This window comes from Pteropus medius, unplaced genomic scaffold (genome assembly GCF_902729225.1).
Source record: "Pteropus medius unplaced genomic scaffold, Ma_sr-lr_union100, whole genome shotgun sequence".
Lineage (NCBI taxonomy): Eukaryota > Metazoa > Chordata > Mammalia > Chiroptera > Pteropodidae > Pteropus > Pteropus medius.
This window is the reverse complement of record NW_024342469.1, coordinates 6278566-6303852: the sequence shown is the minus strand read 5'-3', so window position 1 is coordinate 6303852 and position 25287 is coordinate 6278566. Positions and strand designations below refer to the sequence as shown.

The following is a 25287-nucleotide window of genomic DNA, read 5'->3' as shown; positions in this document are numbered from 1 at the left end:
CTACTTCAAAAAATTTTCTCTATAATTATAATCACTCAAGTTGACAAAGCTAAATTTACGGGCTATTCATTCAGCAATGTTTGTAAAGGTAAAAGCCTGGAAAAAACACTAAATATCCATCAATAAATGTGTTGGTCAATAAATTATAGTCATGTAACAGAAGACAAGGCAGTCACTACAAAAAATACATATATCGGTGTGAAGAATTATTTGTGATATTAAGTTTATAAAAAGGTTAAGCTGCAAAACAGTATTACCATATGATTCCACTTATATAAAAATAAATACCCAAATATATGTTTGATATAATATTCTGGAAACATATACTCTTAACTGTTAAGTGACTACCTCTTGAAAAAAGGAGAGAAAACAGAGTAAGTATTCATGTATTTATAGATTTACTAAAGTTAACTAACTTCAACTTGATGAGTTTTGAGTGATGTATATACCCACGAAACTATCACCACATTCCAGATGGTGAACTTGGCCAACAGCCCCCAAAGTATCTCCATGTCCCTTTATAATCATGCCTTCCCTCCACATACCCTGACCCCAGGTAGCCACTGATCTGCTTTCTGTCTCTACGGATTATTTGCATTTTCTAAGTTTCACATAAGTGGAACCAGAGAGCATGAATTCTTTTTGTCTGACTTCTTTCACTCAGCATAATTATTTTGAGATTTATCCATGTTGTTGCACAAATCAATAATTCCTTCATTTCTGAGGAGTATTCCACTATACAGATATATCATAACGTATGTGTCTATTTACCCGATGACGGACATTTGGGTTGTTTCCAGTTTTTGAGTCTTACAAATAAAGCTGCTACCAACATTTGTGTACGGGTTTTTGTACAGACACATTTCATTTCCATTGGGTAAATATCTTGAAGTGGAATGGCCAGGTCCTAGGAGAGGTGTGTGTTTAGCATTTTAAGAAAACGCCCAGCTGCTTTCCAAAGTGGAAGTACCATTCTATATTCCCACCAGCAGCACATGAACGTTGTGGTTGCTCTACATTCTTGCCAACACTTGGTATGGTACACAATTATTTTTTACTTTATACCAATTCTTTATTTTTGGTTTTATATTTTATCCTAAGCATGTTCTATTATTATAATAAATTTATTTTCAAAATATCTTACATCTAGGAATAGTAATAGAGCAGCTTTTGGAGGCCCCTGGCTTATTTGATGTCCCTCAGGTCAGTGTCTTTAAATGAAACAGGAAAATGACCAAAGTACCTGCCTCATAGGACTATTGTTAGGATTAAGTGAGACTGTCCCACATACAGCATCGAGCTACGTGTCTGCCACAAAGCGAACACTCAGAAATGTTAGCTGCTCTTATCAACATTACTGTCGTCATCATTATGATGATGACTGTTATCACTCTTTCTTCTTCCCGCTCCCTTTCTCACTATGACTACTGCTCTATTATACCTGCTTACTTGCATCTACGAGAGAAGCCACAAGATATGTCACTGGTGGAAGCACTACTCAGGCAGAACAGTCTCCGTCAGATTTTAGAGGGTCCTCTTTCTAAAGGAGCTCTGTGTATTTGTAACTAACAAAGAATAAGAACCTGAACTTTTCCATAATTTTCCAAAATGCTGTCATATAATTGTACTAACACCCCTAAATTAGAAATGTCTGAGCACAGCATGCAAGGGGGAGGTTTCTAGGTTGCCAGTGCCAGGGCAGTAGTGCCAGTTAAGCAAATCCAACCACTCCTTGGCAGATGTGACAGATGTGAGGACAGATGTGAAGCACCTACAATGCTCACCTTATCCTCTGGTGAAGAAGATAGAGAATGTTGCGAAGGCTCCCCAGTGTTCTGTTTTCTGGGTTGAGTCTGTGACGTCCAAACTGGGGGAGAAGAAAAATAAACAAATGACTGTTTAGTACTACTTTCTTTATCTTAATTTCTACTTGCAGAAGAAATTATGTTGGAGTAATATCTTTTGGCGTACGGTAATAAAAATATCCCATTAATATGTGGATTTTGCTAATCCTCTATTTTTCAATGAAATAAATTAAATATTTCAATGAAATAAGTAAAAATAAGAGATTTTTTTTCAATGAAGCAACCATGAGCATTTTCACTTCACAGAGAATTATGGGGAAAATTCTACATCAAAAGAAAAAAACCATGCCCACAATGAAGACTTAGATATTGATGGTATGGCTTAACTTCCAAGCCTTTAAGAAGTTCTGATAAACATTAATCAACTAGAACCACTGCCATCTAAGCTCTTCACATTATATGTTCACATTCTAAAAGTGTCAAGATACGTTTACTTCGGTGCTACTGAATTCCTTTATATTAAGTACCAATTTTAAAATAATTTCTTAGTAAAAATACTTTTAACAGAAGGTAATAATTTTTTTGAACTGAAACACTCTCACTACCACATCCATTTTTTCCACCAATAAGTCTTTTAAATTTTCTTCTCCAAAACAGATCTTGAATCTGTCCACATCCTCTCCACAGCTACCACTGTAGTCTAGGTCACCATCACTTCTCACCTTTGTTACTGAAATGGCCTCCTACTGACCCCCTACCCCTTTTTCTCTTAGCCCCTGACCAATCTGCCATACGACAGCCACAGTACTCTTTTCGAACTGTAAAATCAGATCACGTTACTCCCTAGTGCAAAGCCCTTCAAAGGCTTTTCCCACTGTGTTGAGAATAAAATCTAGAATCCTCATCTACAGCCTTCCCTGTTACTTTTCCAATCTCATCCTGCGTCACTCTCTAGTCATAGTGGCCTTTCAGTTCCTTGGATTCACTAAGCTCTTAGCACATTGTGTTCCCTCTACCTAGAATGCTCTTTGCACAGATGGATCCTTATCCTTCTTTAAGTCTTGATGTACACATCCCTTCTCAGAGGAGCCCATCCCCATCATCCTATCTAAGAAAATCCCATCATGCCCCTCTCTGCTGAATCACAGAATGCTGCTCTCTTCCTATGAGCTTTCTTTTCTCAATCTGTAATTACCTTTTTATTTTGCTTATTTACCTGTTCATTCTCTCCTCAATTACCTCCAGGAGAGCAGGGATTATGACTGTTTTATTTACCATGTGTACCCAGCTCCTCACATAAACTGGATGCTTAATAAATATTTCAATGAATAAGTAACTGAATGAATGAAAAAAAAAATTAGAAAGTGTTCCCAAAAAGCCAAATCATGAATTCCTCCTGAATAAACTAAAGGAATCAACTTCTTCCCTGGTAAATAATCTGCCTTAGGACATCAAGCGAATCAACTCAAATGAGAAGGAAGCAAACTTATACTTTCTGGAGGTGCTTAGAGAATTTTCCTTCCCATTCTGGTTTTCTGAGATACTATGTTACCTAAGAAATTGCAAATGTAAACTTCATTTTAAATTAAAATAAGAAAACAACCAATAGCTAGCCTGGTTAGCAGAATATCAAATATAAAAATGAATGAGCTCTGGTCTACCAACTGACGACTTTATTGCTTTTCTAACACAGGCTTGAAAGAAAGAAACCAGGTATTTTAGAGTGCTGTTTGACAAACACAGGATGAAGTCCAGCACTCACCCTCAGAATCGACTGGACCGTCTGCATGGGATAGGTGACTATGGTGGCAATTGCTTTGGCTACTGCACCAATGATGAACACATCCAAAGAGGAAAGCTGGAAAGCAAGGACAGAATGAATCACACCAATCCTAACAACAGGACAATGCAGAGATTATTATTTGCTGCTTTCAAAATGAGGGATTACCTTTTTTCGTTTCTTTAAAAGCTGCCGTTTTAAACCTTCATAGAACATGAAATGGATGGCGGGATTGAAGACCAAGAGCAAGGAGGGAAATGTGCCATTCCATAAAGACAAGAGTCCTTCATCTCGGACGATCTGGTGAAAAGCATCTAAGCAAGAGATCAAGGATATCTAATGACAATCCCCTAACTAGAGACGACAAGGTGAATTCTGTTCAAATGTACCCAAAATAGAAACCACACTGGGTCTATCAAGATTTCCTTCTTGCAATGATATTTTAGGGTCAAGTTCATTAGTTAACTACTTTTTGATAATTACCAGACACTGACAGTCACCAAGTTATTGAGAGACAACTTCAATCATGGGCAATTACTTTCATGACAATTCTGACAATCTAAGGTCAGAATGTCAAGTTTTCCTAAGTTATCATCCCCACTACTGGGAACTCTGTCTTACAGAGAACTGAGAATTGATTACCCATGTGTTTCACAACAAAATCCAGTACGACAAAAAGACAACATAGTTCCTTGGAGTCCCTTTATAGGATTGACTTATAAGAAAACCGCTGTTCTTATTTCAAAAATAGGAAAGAAGAATCTGGCAGTGTGATGCTATCAAAAAGCAGAGCTCAAAGATACCTGACACTAATCTGGTATCTTTATCCAAAGACAACACTAGAGGGGGGAAAAAAGTACAGTGGATTATTCTTTAGAAATATTCACCCCCTCCCACCCACACCCCATGGGAGCAGTTACTTGTCTACCCCTTGTCTTTGGGCTTGGCCACGTGATACGCTTTGGCCAAGAGGATGTTAGCAGACAAGATGCAAACAGGGGCTTGAAATGCGCTTGTACGAATGGGTGTGTCCTCTTGTGTTTTCGCCATCACCAAAAGAACATCATGCTCAGGCTGGACCCAGGAGGATGATGAGACACGTAGAGCTGAGACTCCCAGGCGGGGTTCAGCCTAGATGAGTCAAATCCCTGTCAATCCACAGACACATGAGCTAAACAAATGCTTACTGTTGGACTCTGAGATCTGAAGTTGTCTTTTATATAGCATTATCTATATAGCATTATCGTGGTAATAAATTCCAGATACAAAAAGAAAACCCTTAAACAGAAACTCACTCAAGAGACACTTACCAAAAATACCTCTGTAGTTGGTCGGTACAATGTCTTCGTTCCTAAATTTTGCCCCCTGCAGCTTCAGTCTGGTGTTTACCACCCAGAGCGGGGTTGTCAGCAACACATTCACCACTCCTGTGAAGACGGGGAGACAAAGGGAAAGCAAAATGTAAACTTTTAAGCTGTCTTATGTTAAAGCTAATTAATGTTCCATTCATACTTCTGCCACTGAGCTAATATAAGACTTAAGGTAAGGTGTCTCTTTGTGCCAGGGTACAACACAAGCCACTACTGTTAGAAGCAATTCAGAAGCTTTGCTGACAGTAAACTGGCTGGCAGTAGTCCCTGTCCACGTAAAAAGAGTAATGAGTTTCCTCATTTGTATAACAGGATGCAATCCATCTGTCAATTTATGTAATATCCAAAGTAGAAATTTTGATGATATAGCTTTAAATACAATTTTTTGATAACAGCTTTAAGGGAGGGCAAGTGGCTTACTGATCACATGCTAAGTTGATGACAACATCAGCTAAAACACACAATTTACAAGTTTCCTGTAAGTAGCTCACATGGTTTTAAGTGCATATGAATCTGGTACAATGGGTGACAGGTGGGAGAAAGTGGTGACATTGGAAAGTGCCTCCACAGGGATTAGTGGATCACAGAAGAGTTCTTCATCACTTAGGGAATTAGGACAAGCAGGCGGCAAGCAAGAGTTAGGAACTGTGACAAAACACCTGAAACGGCTTCACAAGCATCATGATCCTTACAAGCTTAAGGCTGGGGATCCTGGCCTTAAGGAACAACACAATGAGCCAGGTGCTTCTGTTCTGAAAACACATGATCCCAATTTAACACCATCTTGAGATATTAAAATACTTCTCATCAGTCCTGAAATAATTTAAAAAAAAAAAACACCAGAGTCGTAACAAAGTACTTGACACATAAGACATACTTTATAAATATTTCTTAAACAAATATTGAACAAATGAACCAGTGAACAGACTCAGCAAACAACCATACACAAACTATCTGGCTCTAGCCATGTGATGAAGAACCAAGAGGCGCAATCCTAAGGGAGAGAAATCTTCTTTCACTAAAAGTCATTTAAACACAACAGGATAAAGAATGTTTCGATTTAAGGAATCTCAAAACATACCACACGGAAAACACAGTCTAACCAAGAATAAGTTTGTGAGACAGCCAAAAGATTCAAATTCTATTTTTCCATTTGTCGCATACAGTTGCAAAATAAAATATTTTGCTACCTCTCTCTCAGGAGCATTCTGAGAACACATTTCTCAAAATAAAAGACATTATCAAATAATTTTATGAGTTATATTTGTTATATTTTTATAGTCAGAACACCAAGGAGTCCTCTTTAGTTATGACTCTATTCATACATTGTCACTTGAGGCATTGATCATAATGTGAGTAAGTCTTACCTAGAGATTCTTGCTAGTCTCGTTTTTAAAAAGCACCAGTGCCCAAGAGGCCAAGATAGAAGAATGTGTCCATATGTGCTCATTTGCCCAGACTTTACAATGTATTCCTATTCAATGCGCGGTACATGTCACTTATAGAAAAATTAATAGCCAGAGAAACCAGACTAGAAAATGCTTCATCTGGGCAGTCCACTTTTTTTTTTTTAAATAAAGGAGATGGGAGAACTCAGAACCAGAGAGCACAAGCATCCATGGATACTGTAGACATGCACAGTGTACATACTCTTCTAAACAAGTGAAACAGGTTATGAATTAAATAAATTCTCTAGAAATCAAAATTCCCTTTACATTCTATTCAAGAGGTAAGTACACACAAAACATGTCAGAGGCAATGCAGCCACGACTAAGATTTAACCATTCTTTAAAATTCTGCTTTCACATTCCCTTTATTAACACCAGTTGAAAGACTGAGATGATTCTAAGGCCAACCTCAAGTACAAAAATGCACTACATCATTTAAAGAAGAGAATATAAAGTTCTTGTAAAAACAGTTTGTATTTCAAAGCTTTTTATCAAGTACTTTGTTCATTCAAGCCACAACAGAAAGCTATTTTTTAAACATTAAAATTTTATGAGTTCTTGGAAAAGACACTCAAAGTACTTGAGGATCCAAAACTTTGCTAAAGACTTACAACCTATATAATCAAGCAAAGACAACATTTAATGGATGAAAAACGAGCTACAAACGGTCATGATGAGTGATTCCAACTCTTACCAATGCACCACAGATATGGCTGAAGGATAAACAAGGCTGTCTGCTTACTTATGAGCCTGTGTAGAAAATTCTTCCTTTTGTGCCAAGCTGTGGCTCTTACTTCACCTCTAGGATGAGAAATACTAATACTTTACCTACTTAATGACAGATTTTTTGCCTTTCAGTTTGAATGATTTTTTTTTCTTTGTAAAAAATCATTTACAGAAAAACAGAACCAAAATTAAGAGATGAAGAACAGTTGCTGAACACACTATTCACTGATTCAAGGAATAACTGGAACATAGCTATTTACTTCTGAAATCTTGAAAACAAAGTTTTACCAGCAGTGAGTCTCCTTTGGTAAAGAGAGAAAACAAAAAGGAAGTATGCTAGTTGGGTATGTATTTGTGGGAAATATGGACAATGCCCACTGATATAAAAAAACACAGATCAAGGCCATAAATCTAACCATTTGGCTCCTATGAAAGAATGTGACTGGATAAACAATAGGAAAAAAAAGTGCCTTACCAAAGTTAAGGATGGAGAGCAGGAAATGAATATAAATTGTCACAACAATAACACCACTGGCATTCAAAAAGAGTTATTGGTAAAAATCCCAATTCATAAAAATGACAAATATCTTCTTCATTTAAGTTACCTGTAAGGTTCTGTTCCCAAATTCTTCCCCAGGGTATCAAGCTATACAATGAATGAATGAATGAATGAATGAATGAATGAATGAATAAAGCAAATGTCTACGTTTCAGGCAGAATCTGAATAACAATAATACTGTTCCTCGTTCTCCTTGGAGATAATGACTCATTTCTACAGTGATTACACTACAATGACAGGGCTCACAGCAGGAAGAAAAAGGCATTCTAATCATTATCAAATGCATAGGTATTAAGATACAAAAACATGTTACGAGGAGAAGCTTAAAACTCACAAAAGTAATTTTCAAGGAATTCCCTACCTTCAGAAAAAGAGAGAAACTATATCAGAGAATCTCAATTATGAAATTTTATAATTATATCTCAACTTTAAAATTCACTTGACGACAGTCTTAACTGTGACTCTACTGACATTTTGGGCTGGATAATTCCTTGTGTGTGTATGTGTGCGGGGGGTCTGATTGTGTAGGATGTTTAGCAGTATCCCTGGTCTCTACCCACTAGATGCCAGTAGCAACCCCCAGCTGTGACAACCAAAAATGCCTCCAGACATGTGTCATATGTTCCCAGTGAGTCAAATCAGCCTCAGCTGAGAACCACAGTTCTAATTCAATCGCCAAGTCATTCTTCACTTCATTTTCCAAAGTTTCAAAAGGCAGAAATTCACTCTAATCCACAATGGCCTATTTTTTCCAACAGCTATTAGAAATTTAATTTTTACTGACATTAAATCTATCTTCTTAATGCAAATGGAAACATATGACATTAGTAGTTTTTTGTTTTTTTTTTTAATGTGAGGTAAATTAGCAGTTCTAATATGACTTTATGTGTACTTTAGGATAAGTCAATGTACTGTGGTCCTGGCCCAATTCCATTGGGTAATACAGAACAAGTATAATCCCTCTTCCACAAGTCATTCATCCATGGTCTGCTCATCAAAAATATATTGCGTCTAGTATGTGATAAGCCCTGTCCTAGGTGCTGACAATACAGCAGTAAATAAATATGAAAATCCCTGTCCTCATGAAGCTGACATTCTAATGGTATAAGACTAGAAAAATAAGTAAAATATGTAGTATGTTACAGGATAGGATTAAGGAGAAAATTTAAGTAAAAATTTAAGCAGAGAAGGAAGATAGCATATTGGGGATAGAAATGCCTATTTTAGATGTTGTGGGCATTTAAGAGAAAGATCTTAAAGGAGTGAAGGAGTGCGCCATGCAGTCACCAGGCAGAGAAAGCAGCAAGCACAGGCCCCGAGGCAGAAGACATCAGGAGTGTTCAGGGAGGAGGAGAGGCCAGTGTGGCAGCAGCAGTGTGAGTGGAGAGAAGGACAGGAGGGCCAGGACAGAAGGGCTTTGTAGGACAAGGTAAGGGCTCTGACTTTTACTCTGAGATGAGAAGCAACAGGAGGACTTTGAAAAGAGAAATAATATGATCCCATTTATGTTTTAACATCACACTGGCTGCTGTGTTGAAGACAGACTGAAGAGGATCAAAGGAGGAAGCACGACATCAGTTAGAAGACTGAAGATAATCCAGGCAAGATTTGATGGTGGTTTGGACTCATGTGGTAGAGGAGGCAAGTGATTAAATTCTGGAGACCATGCAAAGAAAGAGGCAATAGGATCTGCTCATAGATTGCAGGTGGGGTGAGAGAGGGAATAAATCCAAGATTTTTGGTAGGGCAACTGGAAGACTAGAGCTGCCACTTAGTACAGTGGAGATTAGAGAAGGAGCAGTCTTTTAAATTTAATTTATTCATTCAACATTTAATCAGCACCTTCTATGTAGCAGAAACCATGTTAAAACACTGGGGATGCTGAGAGAACAAAAATGTAATCTTTGTCTTTAAGCGGTTCACTGTCTAGTAAAAGATAAAGACAAACATACAGACTCTTATTACACAGCAGAGTGAGCACTAAGACAGAGGTATACACTATGCTGGAACACACAGGATGGGCGCCTAACCCAGAATGAAACCTGGGGCTGGTCAATGAGAAACAGAAAAGGTTTCCTGAAGAGGAGGTAGCTTGAGCTGAGAATAAAAGGATAAATAGGAGTTAATAAGATGAATAAAACAGCAAGATTGTATCAGACAGACATCAGCAGCTATAGAGGAATGAAGTTACTAAATGGCTTGATATATTCAAGGAATCACAGTTTGGCATGGGAAGATGGGAACAGTAAAGATCAAAATAGAGGGATATTACAGTGCATCTTGTATGTTAGGCTCTTATCCTGTGTAAGGGGTATGGGGGCGTTGTATGTTGAGAGCGCCATTACTTTATCCTGTATGCAAGCGACAGACTCTGAAGGGTTTGAAGCTGGGAGTAATACATCATATGTGGGTTTCAGAATAGCAGTTCTCAACCATCTCTCTAACAAGACAGGTAACAGATGATGCTCACAACGGACAGAGACCCATCGGCTCTCCCTACATGTCAACAGTAATTCCACCCTTTTCTCACACCCTCAAGATAACACTTTAGAATGTAAGGAACTGGAATGATATTACTACACTGGGATCTCTTTTAACCTGTTTCACATAATGGACTCGCCAGTTAAATCTGTGTTCCACTTTGCCTTTATAAAACATACTGGCAGATGCTCACAGCACACTGAAAACCTGTGGCCACTAGGTTACTTTCTACTATGCCCATGTTCATCTACTTCCGTCCCAACTGAGCTTTATGCTTACCAAGAGTGAATTATGTCTTTTCTCAAACATGATTATGTCAGTTGTATCTGTTACTGTAGGCAAAGAATTATAGGTATGGGTTATAAAAATAAAAATTAAAAAAAGGCACAAAACTCCCATCAGTGAACTGATATGCCTTGGCCATACATCAAAAAATCGAAACAGTTGTGTTAGGTATAGGGGAATCCACTGTAATCATGAACTGTATAAGAGTTAGAAAACAAGCAGAGAGCACAGTGAGGATAACGAGGCATAATGACATGTCAGATACAGCACATAAATAGCTCTAGGCAATTAAAAAGAAAAAGAAAATCATACTAGACTGCCATGTGCTGCAATTATGCAAAAAAGAAGGTTCCCTCTGTACAGGATAATCTTGGATCTCTTCTGATATTTTTTCTCAAGTGAACAAATCTCAAACTTGAGTTCTTTGGGTTCTGACACTGTTTGAAAACTATTCTAGAAAGACTACTTGGGCAAGACGATGCGAAGTTCATGAGGGTTAGTGAGGAAGACCTCAGAGATAAGGAGATCAGAATCGAGCAATGGTCCAAATGAGAGATGATGGCCCTTGATTTGGGGAAATGGCTATGAATATGGAAAAGAGGAAATAAATTAGAGATTTAGGAGATAGACTGATGGTTCTTTATGACCAAGTGGCCATGGAGGCTGAGAGCAGCCTCTACGATGACTCCCCGATTTCTATCCTGAGTTACCTACCTATACATATTCATTGATTTTCTTAGATAATGAAATCCTGTATGTTATACTCTATGTAAAAGCAGGACTGGTGGGAGTGAAGGTGGTCAAAGGTACAAATTTCCAGTTGTAAAATAAATAAGTCATGGAAATGTAATGTACAGCACAACGACTACAGTTAATAATACTGTACTGTACATAGGAAAGTTACTAAGAGCAGATTTAAAAGTTCTTACCACAAGGAAAAAAATTTTGTAACTATGTGTGGTGATGGATGTTAACTAGACTTATTGGGGTGATCATTTTGCACTATATATATGTATCAAATCATGATGATGTACACCTGAAACTAATGCTATATGTCAATTATATCTCAATTTTAAAAAGCTGGTCCAAGTGAAAGTTAATTAGATCAAAATCAACCTAAGACTAAAAAATGAGAGTATTAACCAGAAGAAAGGCTCAGGGACCAAGCAAAAAAACAGTAGTGGTCTCATTCAGGTGAGACCCAGTAGCTACTTTTTAATGAAATAATTTTAACTTAAAATGGACATTTACATTATTCAATTGTGTGGCTCTCAAATTAATAACTTTTCAAAGAATATATCAAAAATTATTGAGAAACATGGCAGAGTGAGAGACGTCCCCAGATCTCTCCCCTTGAAACAACAATAAGCTGAACACCTAAAACTCAACAAAAAACACCCAAACTGCACACCAGCATGTCTGAGCATGGGATCTGCACATAAGAGCTACCACAGGTCAGAACCCCGGGTGTTGGGCAGTAGACTGGGAGGAACAAAGAAGCTGCCTCTCACAGCTTCTGGAGCTCCCTGCAGGAGGAGGGGGAGGGGAGAAGGAGCGGCAAGTTCAGGAGGCGAGTTCCCTGAACAGCCCTGCCTGAGAGAGTCGTGAGCTCCCCGTGGCTGGCTGGCTCAGGGCCCAGTCATCAGGGCAGAAAGCAGAGAAATAACAGTTGATTTTTACCAGCCACAGTTGCAAAACCAAGGCTGAGCTGCAGCCCTCAACCCAGAGGGCCCCTGCTCGCATACCCTCCGAGACGGAACACCGCAGAGCCCCAGGAGAACCTGAGCAAATGCTACCAAAACTGTTGCTAACACTGACAAGGACTGAAACTGAGGGTAGCGAGCGTGATTAAATATCTACCAGAAAATAAAAAGGCATTTTTAAGGCTTTATATAAAGCAGGGATCCAAGAGGCTTAGGCGCCACCTACTGGAACCCAAAAGAAAAGCATCTTCTTTGCAACAAGCGAAAGAGACCTTTATATAATAAATCTTCTTTCTGGAAAAAAAGCAGAATACATTTCCATTATGCCCATGTGGAGAAATAGTCCATTAAACACCATGAACAACCAAGGTAACAAGGCATTTCAGAAAAAAAGAGAAAAATATTCAGAAAATAAGCTTACAGACATAGAACTATGCAACTTAAATGACAGAGAATTCAGGATGGTACTTCTGAAAAAACTCAGTGAGATCTGAAACAACTCATATCAACAATTTCAGAAATTGAAAAACCAAATAGATGAGCAGAACAAGGAGACTGAAACCCTCAAAAAGAACAGAATAGATCTTCTGGAGACAAAACAAAAAACAAAACAAAAAACAAAAAAAACACTGCAAGAGTTGAAAAATGAAATAGCAAGCTTGGGAAATAGAGTTGACCAACTGGAGGAAATGAGTAGTGATATCGAAGACAGAAATCTAGAAATAAATCAGAAGGAAGAAGAGAGAAACCGAAGAATGAAAAATAAAGAAAGAGAAATTTAAGAACTAGCTGATACCATCAGTAGAGGAAACATAAGAATAATGGGCATTATCGAAGGCGAGGAAAAGGAACAGAGATTAGAAAACATTTTCAGAGAAATAGTTGACAAGAATTTCCCAAATCTAAGGAATGAGCTGGAGCCTGGAATTCAAGAAGTCAACAGAACACTCAATTATCTCAACCCAAAAAGGCCTTCACCAAGACACATTGTATTAAAATTATCAAAAATCAGTGACAAAGACAGAATTCTCAAGGCAGGCAGGGAGGAAAAAACAGTAACTTATAAAGGAAAACCCATTAGATTATCCTCGGACTTCTCAGCGCAAACCTTACAAGCCAGAAAGGAATGGAACCAAATATTTAAACTATTAAGTGAAAGGAACTACCAGCCTAGAATAATGTATCCAGCTAAGCTCTCCTTTAGATATGAAGAATAACTGGGTCAGAGAAGAAATAAAAAGAGAGATCAAGAGAAACATAGAAATGAATGATAATGATAGTACAACATATCAAAACTTTTGGGACACAGCAAAAGCGGTCATAAGAGGAAAGTTCATGTCATTACAGGCCTATCTCCAAAAACAAGAATGAGCCCAAATAAACAACCTAGTGCTTCATCTTAAAAAACCAGAAAAGGAAGAACAAATGAAGCTTAAAGTCAACAGAAGGAAAGAAATAATCAAAATTAGAGCAGAAATCAATGAAATTGAAAACAAACCAAAAAAAAAGATAGAAAAAATAAATGCAACAAAGAGTTGGTTCTTCGAGAAGGTTAATAAAATTGACAAACCCCTGGCTAGACTCACTAAAGAAAAAAGAAAAAGGACACAAATAAACAAAATCAGGGATGAAAGGGGAAATTACGACTGATATAGCAGAAATACAAAGGATCATACAAGAATATTATGAAAAAGTATATAACACCAAATTCAATAATCTAGAAGAAATGGACCAGTACTTAGAAAAATACAATCTTCCTAGACTGAATCAAGAACTGGAAAATCTAAATAGACTGATCAGCAGTATGGAAATTGAAACAATCATCAAAAACCTACCAAAAGTAAAAGTCCAGGACCAGATGGCTTCACCAGTAAATTCTACCGAACATTCAAAGAAAAAATCAAAGAGTAGGCAATACTTCCCAACACATTTTATGAGGCCAATATTACTCTGATACCAAAACCTAGAAAAGATAACACAAAAAAAGAAAACTACAGACCAATATTTCTCATGAACACAGATGCAAAAATCCTAAATAAGATACTAGCAGACCGAATACAGCAATATATTAAAAAGATTATACACCACGATCAAGTGGGCTTCATCCCAGAGGCACAGGGATGGTTCAACATACACAAATCGATTAATGTGATACACTACATTAACAAATTAAAAAATAAGAATATGATCATATCAATAGATGCAAAAAAAGCCTTCGACAAGATACAGCATCCATTTATGATCAATACACTTAATAAAATCAGTATAGAAGGAAAGTACCTTAACCAATAAAGGCCACATATGACAAACCCTCAGCCAACATTATATTTAATGGTGAAAAACTAAAAATCTTCCCTTTAAGATCAGGAATTAGGCAAGGCTGTCCACTCTCGCCATGGTTATTCAATATAACATTGGAGGTCCTAGCGAGTGCAATCAGGCAAGAGAAATATATAAAAGGCATCCAAATAGGAACGAAGAAATCAAACTGTCACTATTTGCGGAGGACATGATTCTCTATACAGAAAACTCTAAAGACTCCACAAGAACACTACTAGAAACAATAAGCAAATACAGTAAAGTCTCTGGATACAAAATCAATGTTCAAAAATCCATAGTGTTCCTATACTCTAATAATGAAGTGTCAGAAATATAAGTGGAAAAAATGATTCCTTTTGCAATTGCAACAAAAAGAATAAAATACCTAGGAATAAATTTAACAAAACAAGTGAAGGACCTATATAATGAAAACTATAAGACCCTATTAAAAGAAATTGAAGAAGATACAAAGAAATGGAAAGATATTCTGCGTTCTTGGATTAGAAGAATCAACATAGTTAAAACGACCGCATTACCTAAAGCATTATACAGATTTAATGCAATCTCCATCAAAATCTCATTGGCATTTGTTAAAGAAATGGAACAAAAAAAATCATCAGATTTGTATGGAAGCACAAAACACCCCAAATTGCCAAAGCCATCCTGAGAAAAAACGAGGCTGGAGGAATCACTGTGCCTGACTTCAAATTATACTACAAAGCGACAGTAATCAAAACGGCATGGTGTTGGCAGCAAAACAGACACACAAATCAGTGGAACAGAATCGAGAGTCCAGAAGTAAACCCATATTTACATGGGCAAATAATTTTCGACAAAAAAGCCAAAAACATACAGTGGAGAAAGGAAAGCCTCTTCAATAAATGGTGCTGGGAAAACTGGAAAGCCACCTGCAAAAGAATGAAACTAGACTCTGTCTATCACCACACACCAAAATTAACTTAAAATGGATTACGGACCTAAATATAAGATCTGAAACAATAAAATGCATAGAAGAAAACATAGGAACTAAACTCAAGGACCTTGGACTTAAAGAGGATTTTATGAAATTGACTTCAAAAGCAAGGGAAGTAAAAGCTAACATAAATGAATGGGACTATATCAAACTAAAAAGATTCTGCTCAGCAAAAGAAATCGTCAACAAGATAAAGACAGAACCATCTGAATGGGAACATATATTTGCAAGCAACACCTCCAATAAGGGCCTAAGATCCAAAATATACAAAGAACTCATATGACTCAATAACAACAACAACAAAACACATGATCCAATTAAAAAATGGGCAGAGGACCTGAACAGACACTTTTCCCTAGAGGACATACAAATATATGAAAAGATGCTCAACATCGCTAGCTATTAGAGAAATGCAAATCAAAAGCACAATGAGATATCATCTCACACCTGTTAGAATAGTTATAATCAACAGGGCAAGTAATAACAAATGTTGGAGAGGATGCAGAGAAAAAGGAACCCTCATACACTGCTGGTGAGACTGCAATTGGTACAGCCACTATGGAAAACAGTATGGAGGTTCCTCAAAAAACTAAGAATTGATCTACCATATGATCCAGCAATCCCTCTACTGGGTATTTACCCCGAAGACTTGAAAACCCTTATCTGAAAAGATATTTGCACACCGATGTTCATTGCAGCATTATTCACAGTAGCCAGGACATGGAAGCAACCAAAGTATCCTATGATAGATGACTGGCTAAAGAAGCTGTGGTATATATATACAATGGAATATTACTCAGCCATCAGAAGAGATGAAATACTGCCATTTGCGACAACATGGATAGACCTCGAGATAATCATGCTAAGTGAAATCAGTCAGACTGAAAAAGTAGAAAATCACAGGATATCACTTTTATGTGGGATATAAACCTAAAAGCAACAAATGAGCAGGACAAACAAACAGAGACTCATGGACATGGACTACAGACTAGTGGTTACCAGAGGACTATAGACTAGTGATTACCAGTGAGGTGAGGGAGGAGAGGGGTGGTAGACGGGGTAAGGGGGGTCAAATATAAGGGGGATAGAGGGAGGGTGAAGTGGGTAAAGGGGATCAAATATATGGTAGCTGAAGGAAATTGGACTTTGGGTGGTAAACACACAATAGAATATACAGATGTCAAATGATAATGTGCACCTGAAAATTATATAATTGTATTATATAATTTATATTTGTATTATATATTTGTATTTATATATTGTATTATATAATTTATATTATATAATTTATAAATTATATAATTTATAAAAAATTATATAATTGTATTAACCACTACAAACCCTTACCCCAATAAACTTAATTAAAAAAAATTAAAATTAAAAAAAGTTATTCTACAAAATGCTAACACTAAATGTGCAACATTCAAACCATTTAGTTACAGACCGAAATGGATAAACAAAAAACAAAGAAAATAGATCTACTTTCTTTCTACTTCTTCATTCTTTCTACCTCTTTAATAAAACCCTAATCCAACAAACATTTTGTTAATTCAGAAAATATTTATTGAACACCTACTACATGCTAGTAATTGTTCTCTCTGAGAATATAGCAAGTAGCAGGGACATGTATACATATACTCCATAAGAGCAGGTATCATATATGTATTACCTTATAATTAATACAAATCATTTATAAATAATTGTAATATATCTTATAATATATATGATAATTTCTCTGCATCTTATATATATCTTTGATATACCATATATATATAGAGAGAGAGAGAGAGAGAGAGCGCGCGCGCGCGCTCACTCGCGCGCGCGCTCACATATTTCCCTGAGTAGAGAGAGATAGTAACTAAATACTCACAATTATCAGGTTAATAGCTATCTAGTGCTTCTGGTGTCTCAAATGACAAGGATCCAAAGCCTCCTAAAATATGGCTCCTACTCATCTCCCCAAGCTTACTGCTACACTCACTTTAACCATTAACTAAATTAGAGAACTCACCGTTCTAAATATGGTCCTGTATTTTCCCAATTCCCTACCATTCCCTTCATGGGGGCAACTGTCACCACTCACATATAAGTGTAACTAATCCTACCAGGGTTCTGAGCAAGAGCCACTGCTTTCTGTAACCACCCAAACCCCAGCCAAAAGTGACCTCGCTTCCCACTACAAACCCTTAAAGCATTAACAAGTGTTATGATATGAATTACACCGGGCTGTGCACTAAATACATCTGTCACATTTGACTAAACGCTTTCATACTCAGGGTGAGCTTCGAGGGTGTGAGACCTGTCTTGTGCTTGGTTTAATGCTTTGATGTCAACCATTTTGAAATGCTTAATAAATTGTAAATAAAAAGTCCCACATCTTCATTTTGTGCGGGGCGCTACAAATTATGTAGCCAGTCCTGTTTGTGTTAAACATCTCATGTGAACCTCAGTCAAAAAAAAAAAAAAAAAAAAAAAACCATGGAAAATAAGCAAAGGTGTTGTAATCTTAATTTTTTGGATGAGAACTTAACTTCTGTAAATTTTGGGTACAGGCTGCTAAATAGAGATAACTAATTTCCTTTCTGGATTAAAAAGATAAAAATAAGCCAAGTCGGTTTAGAAATATACCTGTGCGTATATGGTCAACAAGGGTGCCAAGACCACTCAGTGAGAAAAGTACGACCTCATCAATGAACAGTGTCAGGAAAATTGGATATCCTTATACAAAAGGATACAAAAGGATGAAGGTGGACCCTTATCTTTTTTTTTTAATCATGCTAAGCGAAATAAGTCAAACAGAAAAATTTGAAAACCACATGATATCACTTATATGTGGGATATAAACCTAAAAGCAACAAACAAATAGGACAAACAAACAGACTCATGGACATGGACAATAGACTAGTAGCTACCAGAGGGTGGGGGAGAAGGGGGAGGTAGATGGGGTAAAAGAGGTTAAATATGTGGTGACAGAAAGAAATCTAACTATGGGCAGTGAACACACACATGCAATATATATATATATATGTCTTATTGCTAAATTGTACACCTGAAACTTACTGGATTTTGTTAACCAATGTCACTATAATAAAAAAAATAATTTAAATAAATAAAAATAATTTTTAAAAAAAAATTAACAAAATGAAATGACAAAAAAATTGTTAAGATGGTAAATTTTATGTTATGTACTTTGAACACACACTCACGCGCATGCACACACTCACGCACATGCACACACACACGCACATGCACACAGACACAGGCAAGTTAGAAAACTATATTTTTTGTAGCATAACTTTGTGCTAAAACAGCCTCTTAGAGGATATATGGACCACCAGATAAATATTAAAATATAAAAAAACATTTTATACTCAGAAAACTTTGTTACCTGCAACAAATCCAACTACCAGATCTTTTCCAGTAGTAGAATGTTGACCTTTGACCCAGATGGCTTTGAGGCTATTAAAAGTGTAGAAATAGACAAAATTGGAGCAGCAGAGACTGGAGATAACTGGAAACCACCCTCGATATGGGGCCAGGCTAGGGAAAAACACAATAAGCAAAGTAAAGATGTTGAACAAAAGCCACTAAAAACGGGCAAAGTCGCAGGACAGGCCGATCATTTACATATTCTCGAAGTTCACTCCTCCACTACAATGTAGTCCAAACTGCACAGACATCTTACGTTCTATTCTGAAGGATGCCCAAACCATGAAATCTTTTCTAACACTAATGACACCAGTGAAACAACACACATTCAATGGCTGATTTACTGCTTTTCCCCTTCAATTTCCTTTAGTAAATTACTATGTAAAACTAGAGACAATTTCCTCATGGCTGTTAATTAATACAGCACCATTCACATTTTACTACAAGGCAAGAACATTTACAACGAAGTAAATATACAAAATGAGGGCCAAAAAAAAAAGTGATGGGGGCATGGTATTAGGGCACAGGAACCAGATGGAAGAGGCTCCCACAGGCAAAACCTGGGACAGCAACATAATACAGTAATCAATTGTAAATCACTGGTAAAAGAGAAATTTTTGCCTATACTGATATTAAATAAACTATCTCCTCACAGACTGCTTAAGTTGCAACAGAGGAAAAATAAAATTATTCAGTGGCTAACTCACATATAAGACATCATAATTAATCAATGAAGGGCCAGTGGACAACATGTAACACCAGATGTGACACCCCGAGAAGGACACAGTATCACCTATGCATCATTCTGGTACAGAATGCATAGCCTCAACCTAATCATAAAGCAATGTGAGGCAAACTTAAAATCAGAAGCATTTTATTTTTTAAAAAGCGGGAGGGGACATTTTTAATAATGTCAGTGTCATGGAAGTGAAGAGGTTTGATGTATGGTATGAAACTTACTCTCCAATAATTCTGAAAAAGTACGTGTATGTTGTGTGTGGTGTGTGATAAAGAGAGAAGGGGAAAAGAGAGTGCATGAGCACAAATGGCAAAAGCAATGTAAAAATGTTAACAACAGTTAATCTGGGTAAAGCACATACTGGTATTCTTTATACTATGTTCAGTTCTGCAACTTTCTGTAAATTTGAAATTATTTCCAAATAATAAATTAAAAATAAAAGAAATACGTAATCTGTTTGATTGCACTAATAGGAATGAATGACTATTACCTTCTTCGGTTTACCGGACATAAAGCACTGGTTTCGTGGAAGGCGTTACGATCAAGAATCGAAAATGGCCAAAGAACTTTAAGGAAATGGTAATAACTATGCACTTACAAGTCCAGCAAGTATGAATTCACAGCACTATAAGGCTCTGAGAATGGACAGGAAGGAGCGTGGACCCACCAGTCTCCTAATGACCTGCTCCATCTGACAAAGATAAACGAGGCAGTACTCACAGGCCTTCTTCTTTAATGATCTCCAGAAGCACCATGTGTGTGGTTTTGGACTTTCTTTTCTCATCAACTAAAAGACGAAAGAGTATCTATTATTCGTGAACGAATAAGCATTTTAATTCAATATCCAACTTCCAAAGTAAAAGATGTGAGAGAAGAAATTTGTTTCTTATAGTCATAAGCTTTTTTTTTTCAAAGTTATACATACTCATTTTTATCTTAACATTTTTAAAGCTGAGAAATAAATGACCATCTCCCTTTTAGAGAAGAGGCTGTAGACACAAAAGCTATGAAGGACACATGGAGTTGGCAGTAGAGCCAGGATTAAAACTCAGGTTTCCAAATTTTAGCATTGTGATCTGTTTCCTAATCTAAAAACTAAAAGGTCACCACAGGATGAAAACTCTGCTTTTCTTGGCATTCTCACTGAAAACAAAACCCACCTCAATTAACTTCAAATATCATACCTATATTTGAAGAATATTTTGAAAAGCATAAAAACATGGAAATGAACCAATTTTTCAACAGTTAAAATTGGTAACTTGTATGACTCATCAGGATGGCAAATACAGAGGATGGCAAAAAAAAAAAAAAAGAAAAAAAAATACAGAGAAGGAAACCTGGCAATAACTATCGAAATTATAAGCACACTGACCCTTTGATCCTTCTATCCCATAGAACTTATAAAAACAAAGTGGCATATAAACAAGTCTATTCTACAGAAGAAACAATCCAAGAATCTGCGATAGGGGAATCTACGATTATGGTGCATCCGCACCGTGGAACACTCTACGGCTAGAAAAAAGGATGAAAAAGCTCCCAATGCATTGACTTGGAAGGCCAAAATATGCTGTTAACTGAAAAATACAAGGTATAGAATGGTGTAAAAAGTATGCTTTTTGTGTAAGTGAGAGAGAAAAGAATATATGGTCTTATTTGCTTGTCACTCCATAGAGAAACTCTGCAAAGCTATTTGAGAGTCTAACAAGATCGTATCTGCAGGGGAGAGAAAAGGAGGAAAGGGGCAGACTAGAGTGAGATTTTTCACAGTATTGTTTATCTTTTTACATATTTTGGTTTTTGAGTCATAAGAAATTATTACCTATCCAAAGACCTCTAAAATTAAAAATGGTAATCATGAAGGGTTTTAACACAGGAATTAGTTTATTCAAAGCTCATCTTACTCTAATCTCTTCATGTAAGTTCTGGCATAGGTTTATAATTTCAAGTCGAAAAATACTGAGGAAAACAAGTAGGAGTTACAGAGTTGCCTAGTCCTATAAAGCAAAAGAGGCAAAAGCTAGGACTACAGGCCTAGCTGGCAGCGACAGTGGGTATTTGGCTCTACTTGTTCCCTATTCTCTCTTCTCTTTTGAGAAAATCTACCCCCAGAAAAAACTCTGCACACTGTGTCTTTAAAAAGTCATTTTATTTTTTGAAAAGAATTGCAGTGATTCAGAATTATTAATGCAAGCCCATCAGGTCACCTCAGATTAGAAAATGGCTCAGACTATGACTCATCCATGAATGCTGCTCTGTTAATTAGGAAACAACAATGCTGACAAGTATTTAAAATCACTGAAAAGGAACAAGAGATCTCCAACAAAATAATATCCTTATATTAATTTAGTACCAGAGAAATATGTTTGCTTCATGCACCAAATGAACAGGAATATTATCACTATAAAAGATATTCACCTTGAAGTCGAAGTCGAGCTGTATCCAAGGGAAAAAACACTGTCATTGCTGTCACGCTTCCCTGAAAAGTTGAAAAAGCCTTTAACCATGACAGTATCACAAGATAATGAGCCACAACTTTTAAATGAACAAAAGTTCACTATTAACAATAGGTCAAATCAGATTTTCAGTGAACAAATACATACAATAATTTAACCTGTTGGGATTATTACTGTTCAAACTTCTATAGTTATATACTTAAACAAAAGTATTAAATTTTCCAGGAGAAATATTTGTCTGATATTGAAAAAAAAATGTAGTAGCTCCTTGGAGGTGACAATCTTAAGCGTAAGCAACCTAGGACACACATCAAAGATAGGACGTAAATGAATTTTTAACCTTCCAAAAGTCAGTTGCTGCTCCTATGCTCTGAAACCAAAATATCCTGTAATCAGATACATACTTCTATTCTCCATACTTAATAGATTCACCACAAAGTAAAAGTGCAAAAATCATATTGTTCCTTATAATAGTTTTGTTTGCTGTGTTTTAAATAAAGTAGGGACAATTTCTGTACTAAAAATTCTATAAATAATTCATCCAAGGTAATGCAATGACAAAAATTATCCGGGAAAAAAAGAAGCCAACAGCTGCTCTTTCCATTTATAAGACCCTATGACAGATGAAAACCACAAGCATATAGTTAGAGATGAAATTATACGCATGAAATCTCTAGTTGGGTTTATGGTTCTCAACCCAGACGCAGGCCCACTGGAAGTGTATATTCTCAGGCATAAGATTAAGTTTTAGGCTACTGATCTAACAATAGTTACATATAATATTTTAATCACGATAATAACTGGAAACTGGACCAACTTTATAGATAAGAACAAAAATTTGCTAGGTCTCTTACCTATGTAAACAGGTCAGCCTGCTTGACAGGGAGAACACCGAATATTGTCCTGTTAGTATTGAATGTTACCACCCACTACCCATCAGGTTACCATGGGTGGTCCATTCCTCCATGTTCCCAGAGCACTTGTCTATGTCTCTTACAGCACTTACCGACAGTGAAATCGAACTCTCCCACCAGACAGTAAAAATTCATTCTCTTAGTATATAACAGATTCTTAATGAATGTTTGTTAAGTTCACTCTACTTTCAGTTATTTATGCTTTTTGATGATTCCAACATCAATGTTCTTTTCTAGTAAGGAATAGGTAATATTTACTGTCTCAAGAAACACTGGATCCGTAAAGGTTTACTGTCTATGAATCTATGCTTTTGGCAATTTCCAAGAAAAATGGAGGCTGGAAAGCTGGAAACGCTGATTAAGGTTATTGACGCTGTGGCATTTATTTCCTATTGCATGGTTCTATGTGTCTATGTCGGGTATTGCGTAGACAGGGACTCTCCAGACAGAAAAATTCTGCCTGGAAACTACTCTTTCAAACGACTGGCCCATCTGCATTCCCTCTTCCCTGCCAGCTTTAAACAGACATCTGAAGGTTCCTAACTCAGAAGCCCCTGCCTACCTACCTTGAATTCTTAAAGTGTGCAACTGGTACCAAGACAAACGGAACAGTCGGCCCCAAAATGTCAATGGTCCATTACTTCCCCAAGGATTAGCATAAAAAATTCAAACCAAGAAAACTAAATAAGACTTTTAAAAACTTATTAGTACTGGAAAGACTGGATCAAGAAGATAAACTGAGAACCCACCATTGCCTCCTCTCCATTCCAATCACAAATGACAGAAAAGATTTACATAAAAAGTGTTATGTAGAAAAACGAAGAGAGGTCTGATTGGTGAACCAGACATTAAAAAGACAGCAGAGTGAGGCTATTTTGAAACAAGAAATCGCAGACCACAACACACAGAAGATAGATGTGACAGGCAGAAAAATGGCCCCCTGAAAGATGTCCATGTCCTAATCTCTGGTACCTGTGATCATGTTACATTACTTGGCAGGTTCCTTAAAATAAAGAGATTATTAAGTCAACTGTAATTGAAAATTTTAAAAAAAAGAGATAATTCTAGATTATCTGAGTGTGACTATAGGCACCTACAAATAAATTTAATATCCACCAGAAGATGTATTCCAAAGGATAAAGGTAAATTTGAAACATAGCTATTCTGTACATTGGGTACTTGCCATTTTTATCTCCTTGCCAAGCAAACACACAGATGACTATTTTCATAAGCTGCTGTTACCTGAAAATATTTATTACATACACAAGTCGTACACCAAACTATAAGCATGATTTTTCAAAATTTGAATTAAATTCCTTTTCATAAATACTGTTTTTTTTTTTCTCTAGGACTGCCTGTTCACTTATATAAAGTTAGAAGGCACGAAATACCTAGAAGATAATCACAATGTACAACACTGTTGTGCTAAAGAGGTATAAAAATAAATCCATTGTTTTGAGTCCCACAGAATTCTAACCATCTGAGTGGGAGTTCCATTGCTAACAATAATTACAATTTAAAAGTATCCATTTCCAGAAAACCCTTCTTGTACCACACCAAAAACAAACCTTTTTAGTCACAACACTCTACCATCTCCGTCTGGTATTTAGCCACTTACTGCTGGGAAAACACACTAATTCCTACATCAGATCTCTTGACTCCTGGTTCTACTGTTCACTGTTCTCCCATAGTTCTCAACCTTTTTTCAATCAAGACATAAACGACTTTTAACTTTCACTCTTCTCCCACTTATAAAAGTATACACAATAAAAACACACAAATCTGAGAAAATCAAACAAGAAATTCTTAACAGTGATGGTATGGGGAGAGGGAAAGAATTAAAGGTGGCTTCCTTTTCCCTCATTATGAATCTCTCTGTAACTTTTTTTAAAACAATAAACATGTGTTAGTTTTAGCTTTAAAGGGGGGGGGCGGGAAATCAAGCATTTTTTTTAGAAGACATCAGAATACAAAAAAATAACATAGCCTAGGGAATTCTCAAAATCTGGTCTGGAGATCCTTGAAAGTTCCCAAACCCTTTTTAGGGATCTGCAAGATCAAAACTATCTTCATAAGAAAACTACTGAGTTATCTGCCTTTTTTTCTTTCTCATTTTCTCACAGTATGCAGTAAAGTTTTCCAGAGGTCACATGATGTGAGATATTATAAGACAATGCAGAAACATATAAAAGGATCTAGCTATCTTCTATTAAACAATGAAGAGCTTTGCAAAAGAAATATAAAACAATGCTATTCTTATTACTACTTTTTGGAAAATAACAGTTTAAAAAATGTTACACGTT

General features: G+C 36.6%; 1 protein-coding gene across 2 annotated transcripts in view; it reads right to left on the bottom strand.

Moving 5' to 3' along the window:
- Positions 1–25287, bottom strand: part of SLC25A17 (solute carrier family 25 member 17) — a 46297-nt gene that overhangs the window by 11628 nt on the left and 9382 nt on the right. For both annotated transcript variants that reach the window (XM_039863374.1, XM_039863373.1), the window contains exons 2-8: positions 22033–22093; positions 20338–20404; positions 18838–18989; positions 4896–5012; positions 3754–3899; positions 3568–3663; positions 1785–1867 (exon numbers count right to left, since the gene is read on the bottom strand). In XM_039863374.1, coding sequence (XP_039719308.1) covers positions 1785–1867; positions 3568–3663; positions 3754–3899; positions 4896–5012; positions 18838–18989; positions 20338–20404; positions 22033–22093 — 722 coding nt within the window. The remainder of the gene's footprint in view (positions 1–1784; positions 1868–3567; positions 3664–3753; positions 3900–4895; positions 5013–18837; positions 18990–20337; positions 20405–22032; positions 22094–25287) is intronic.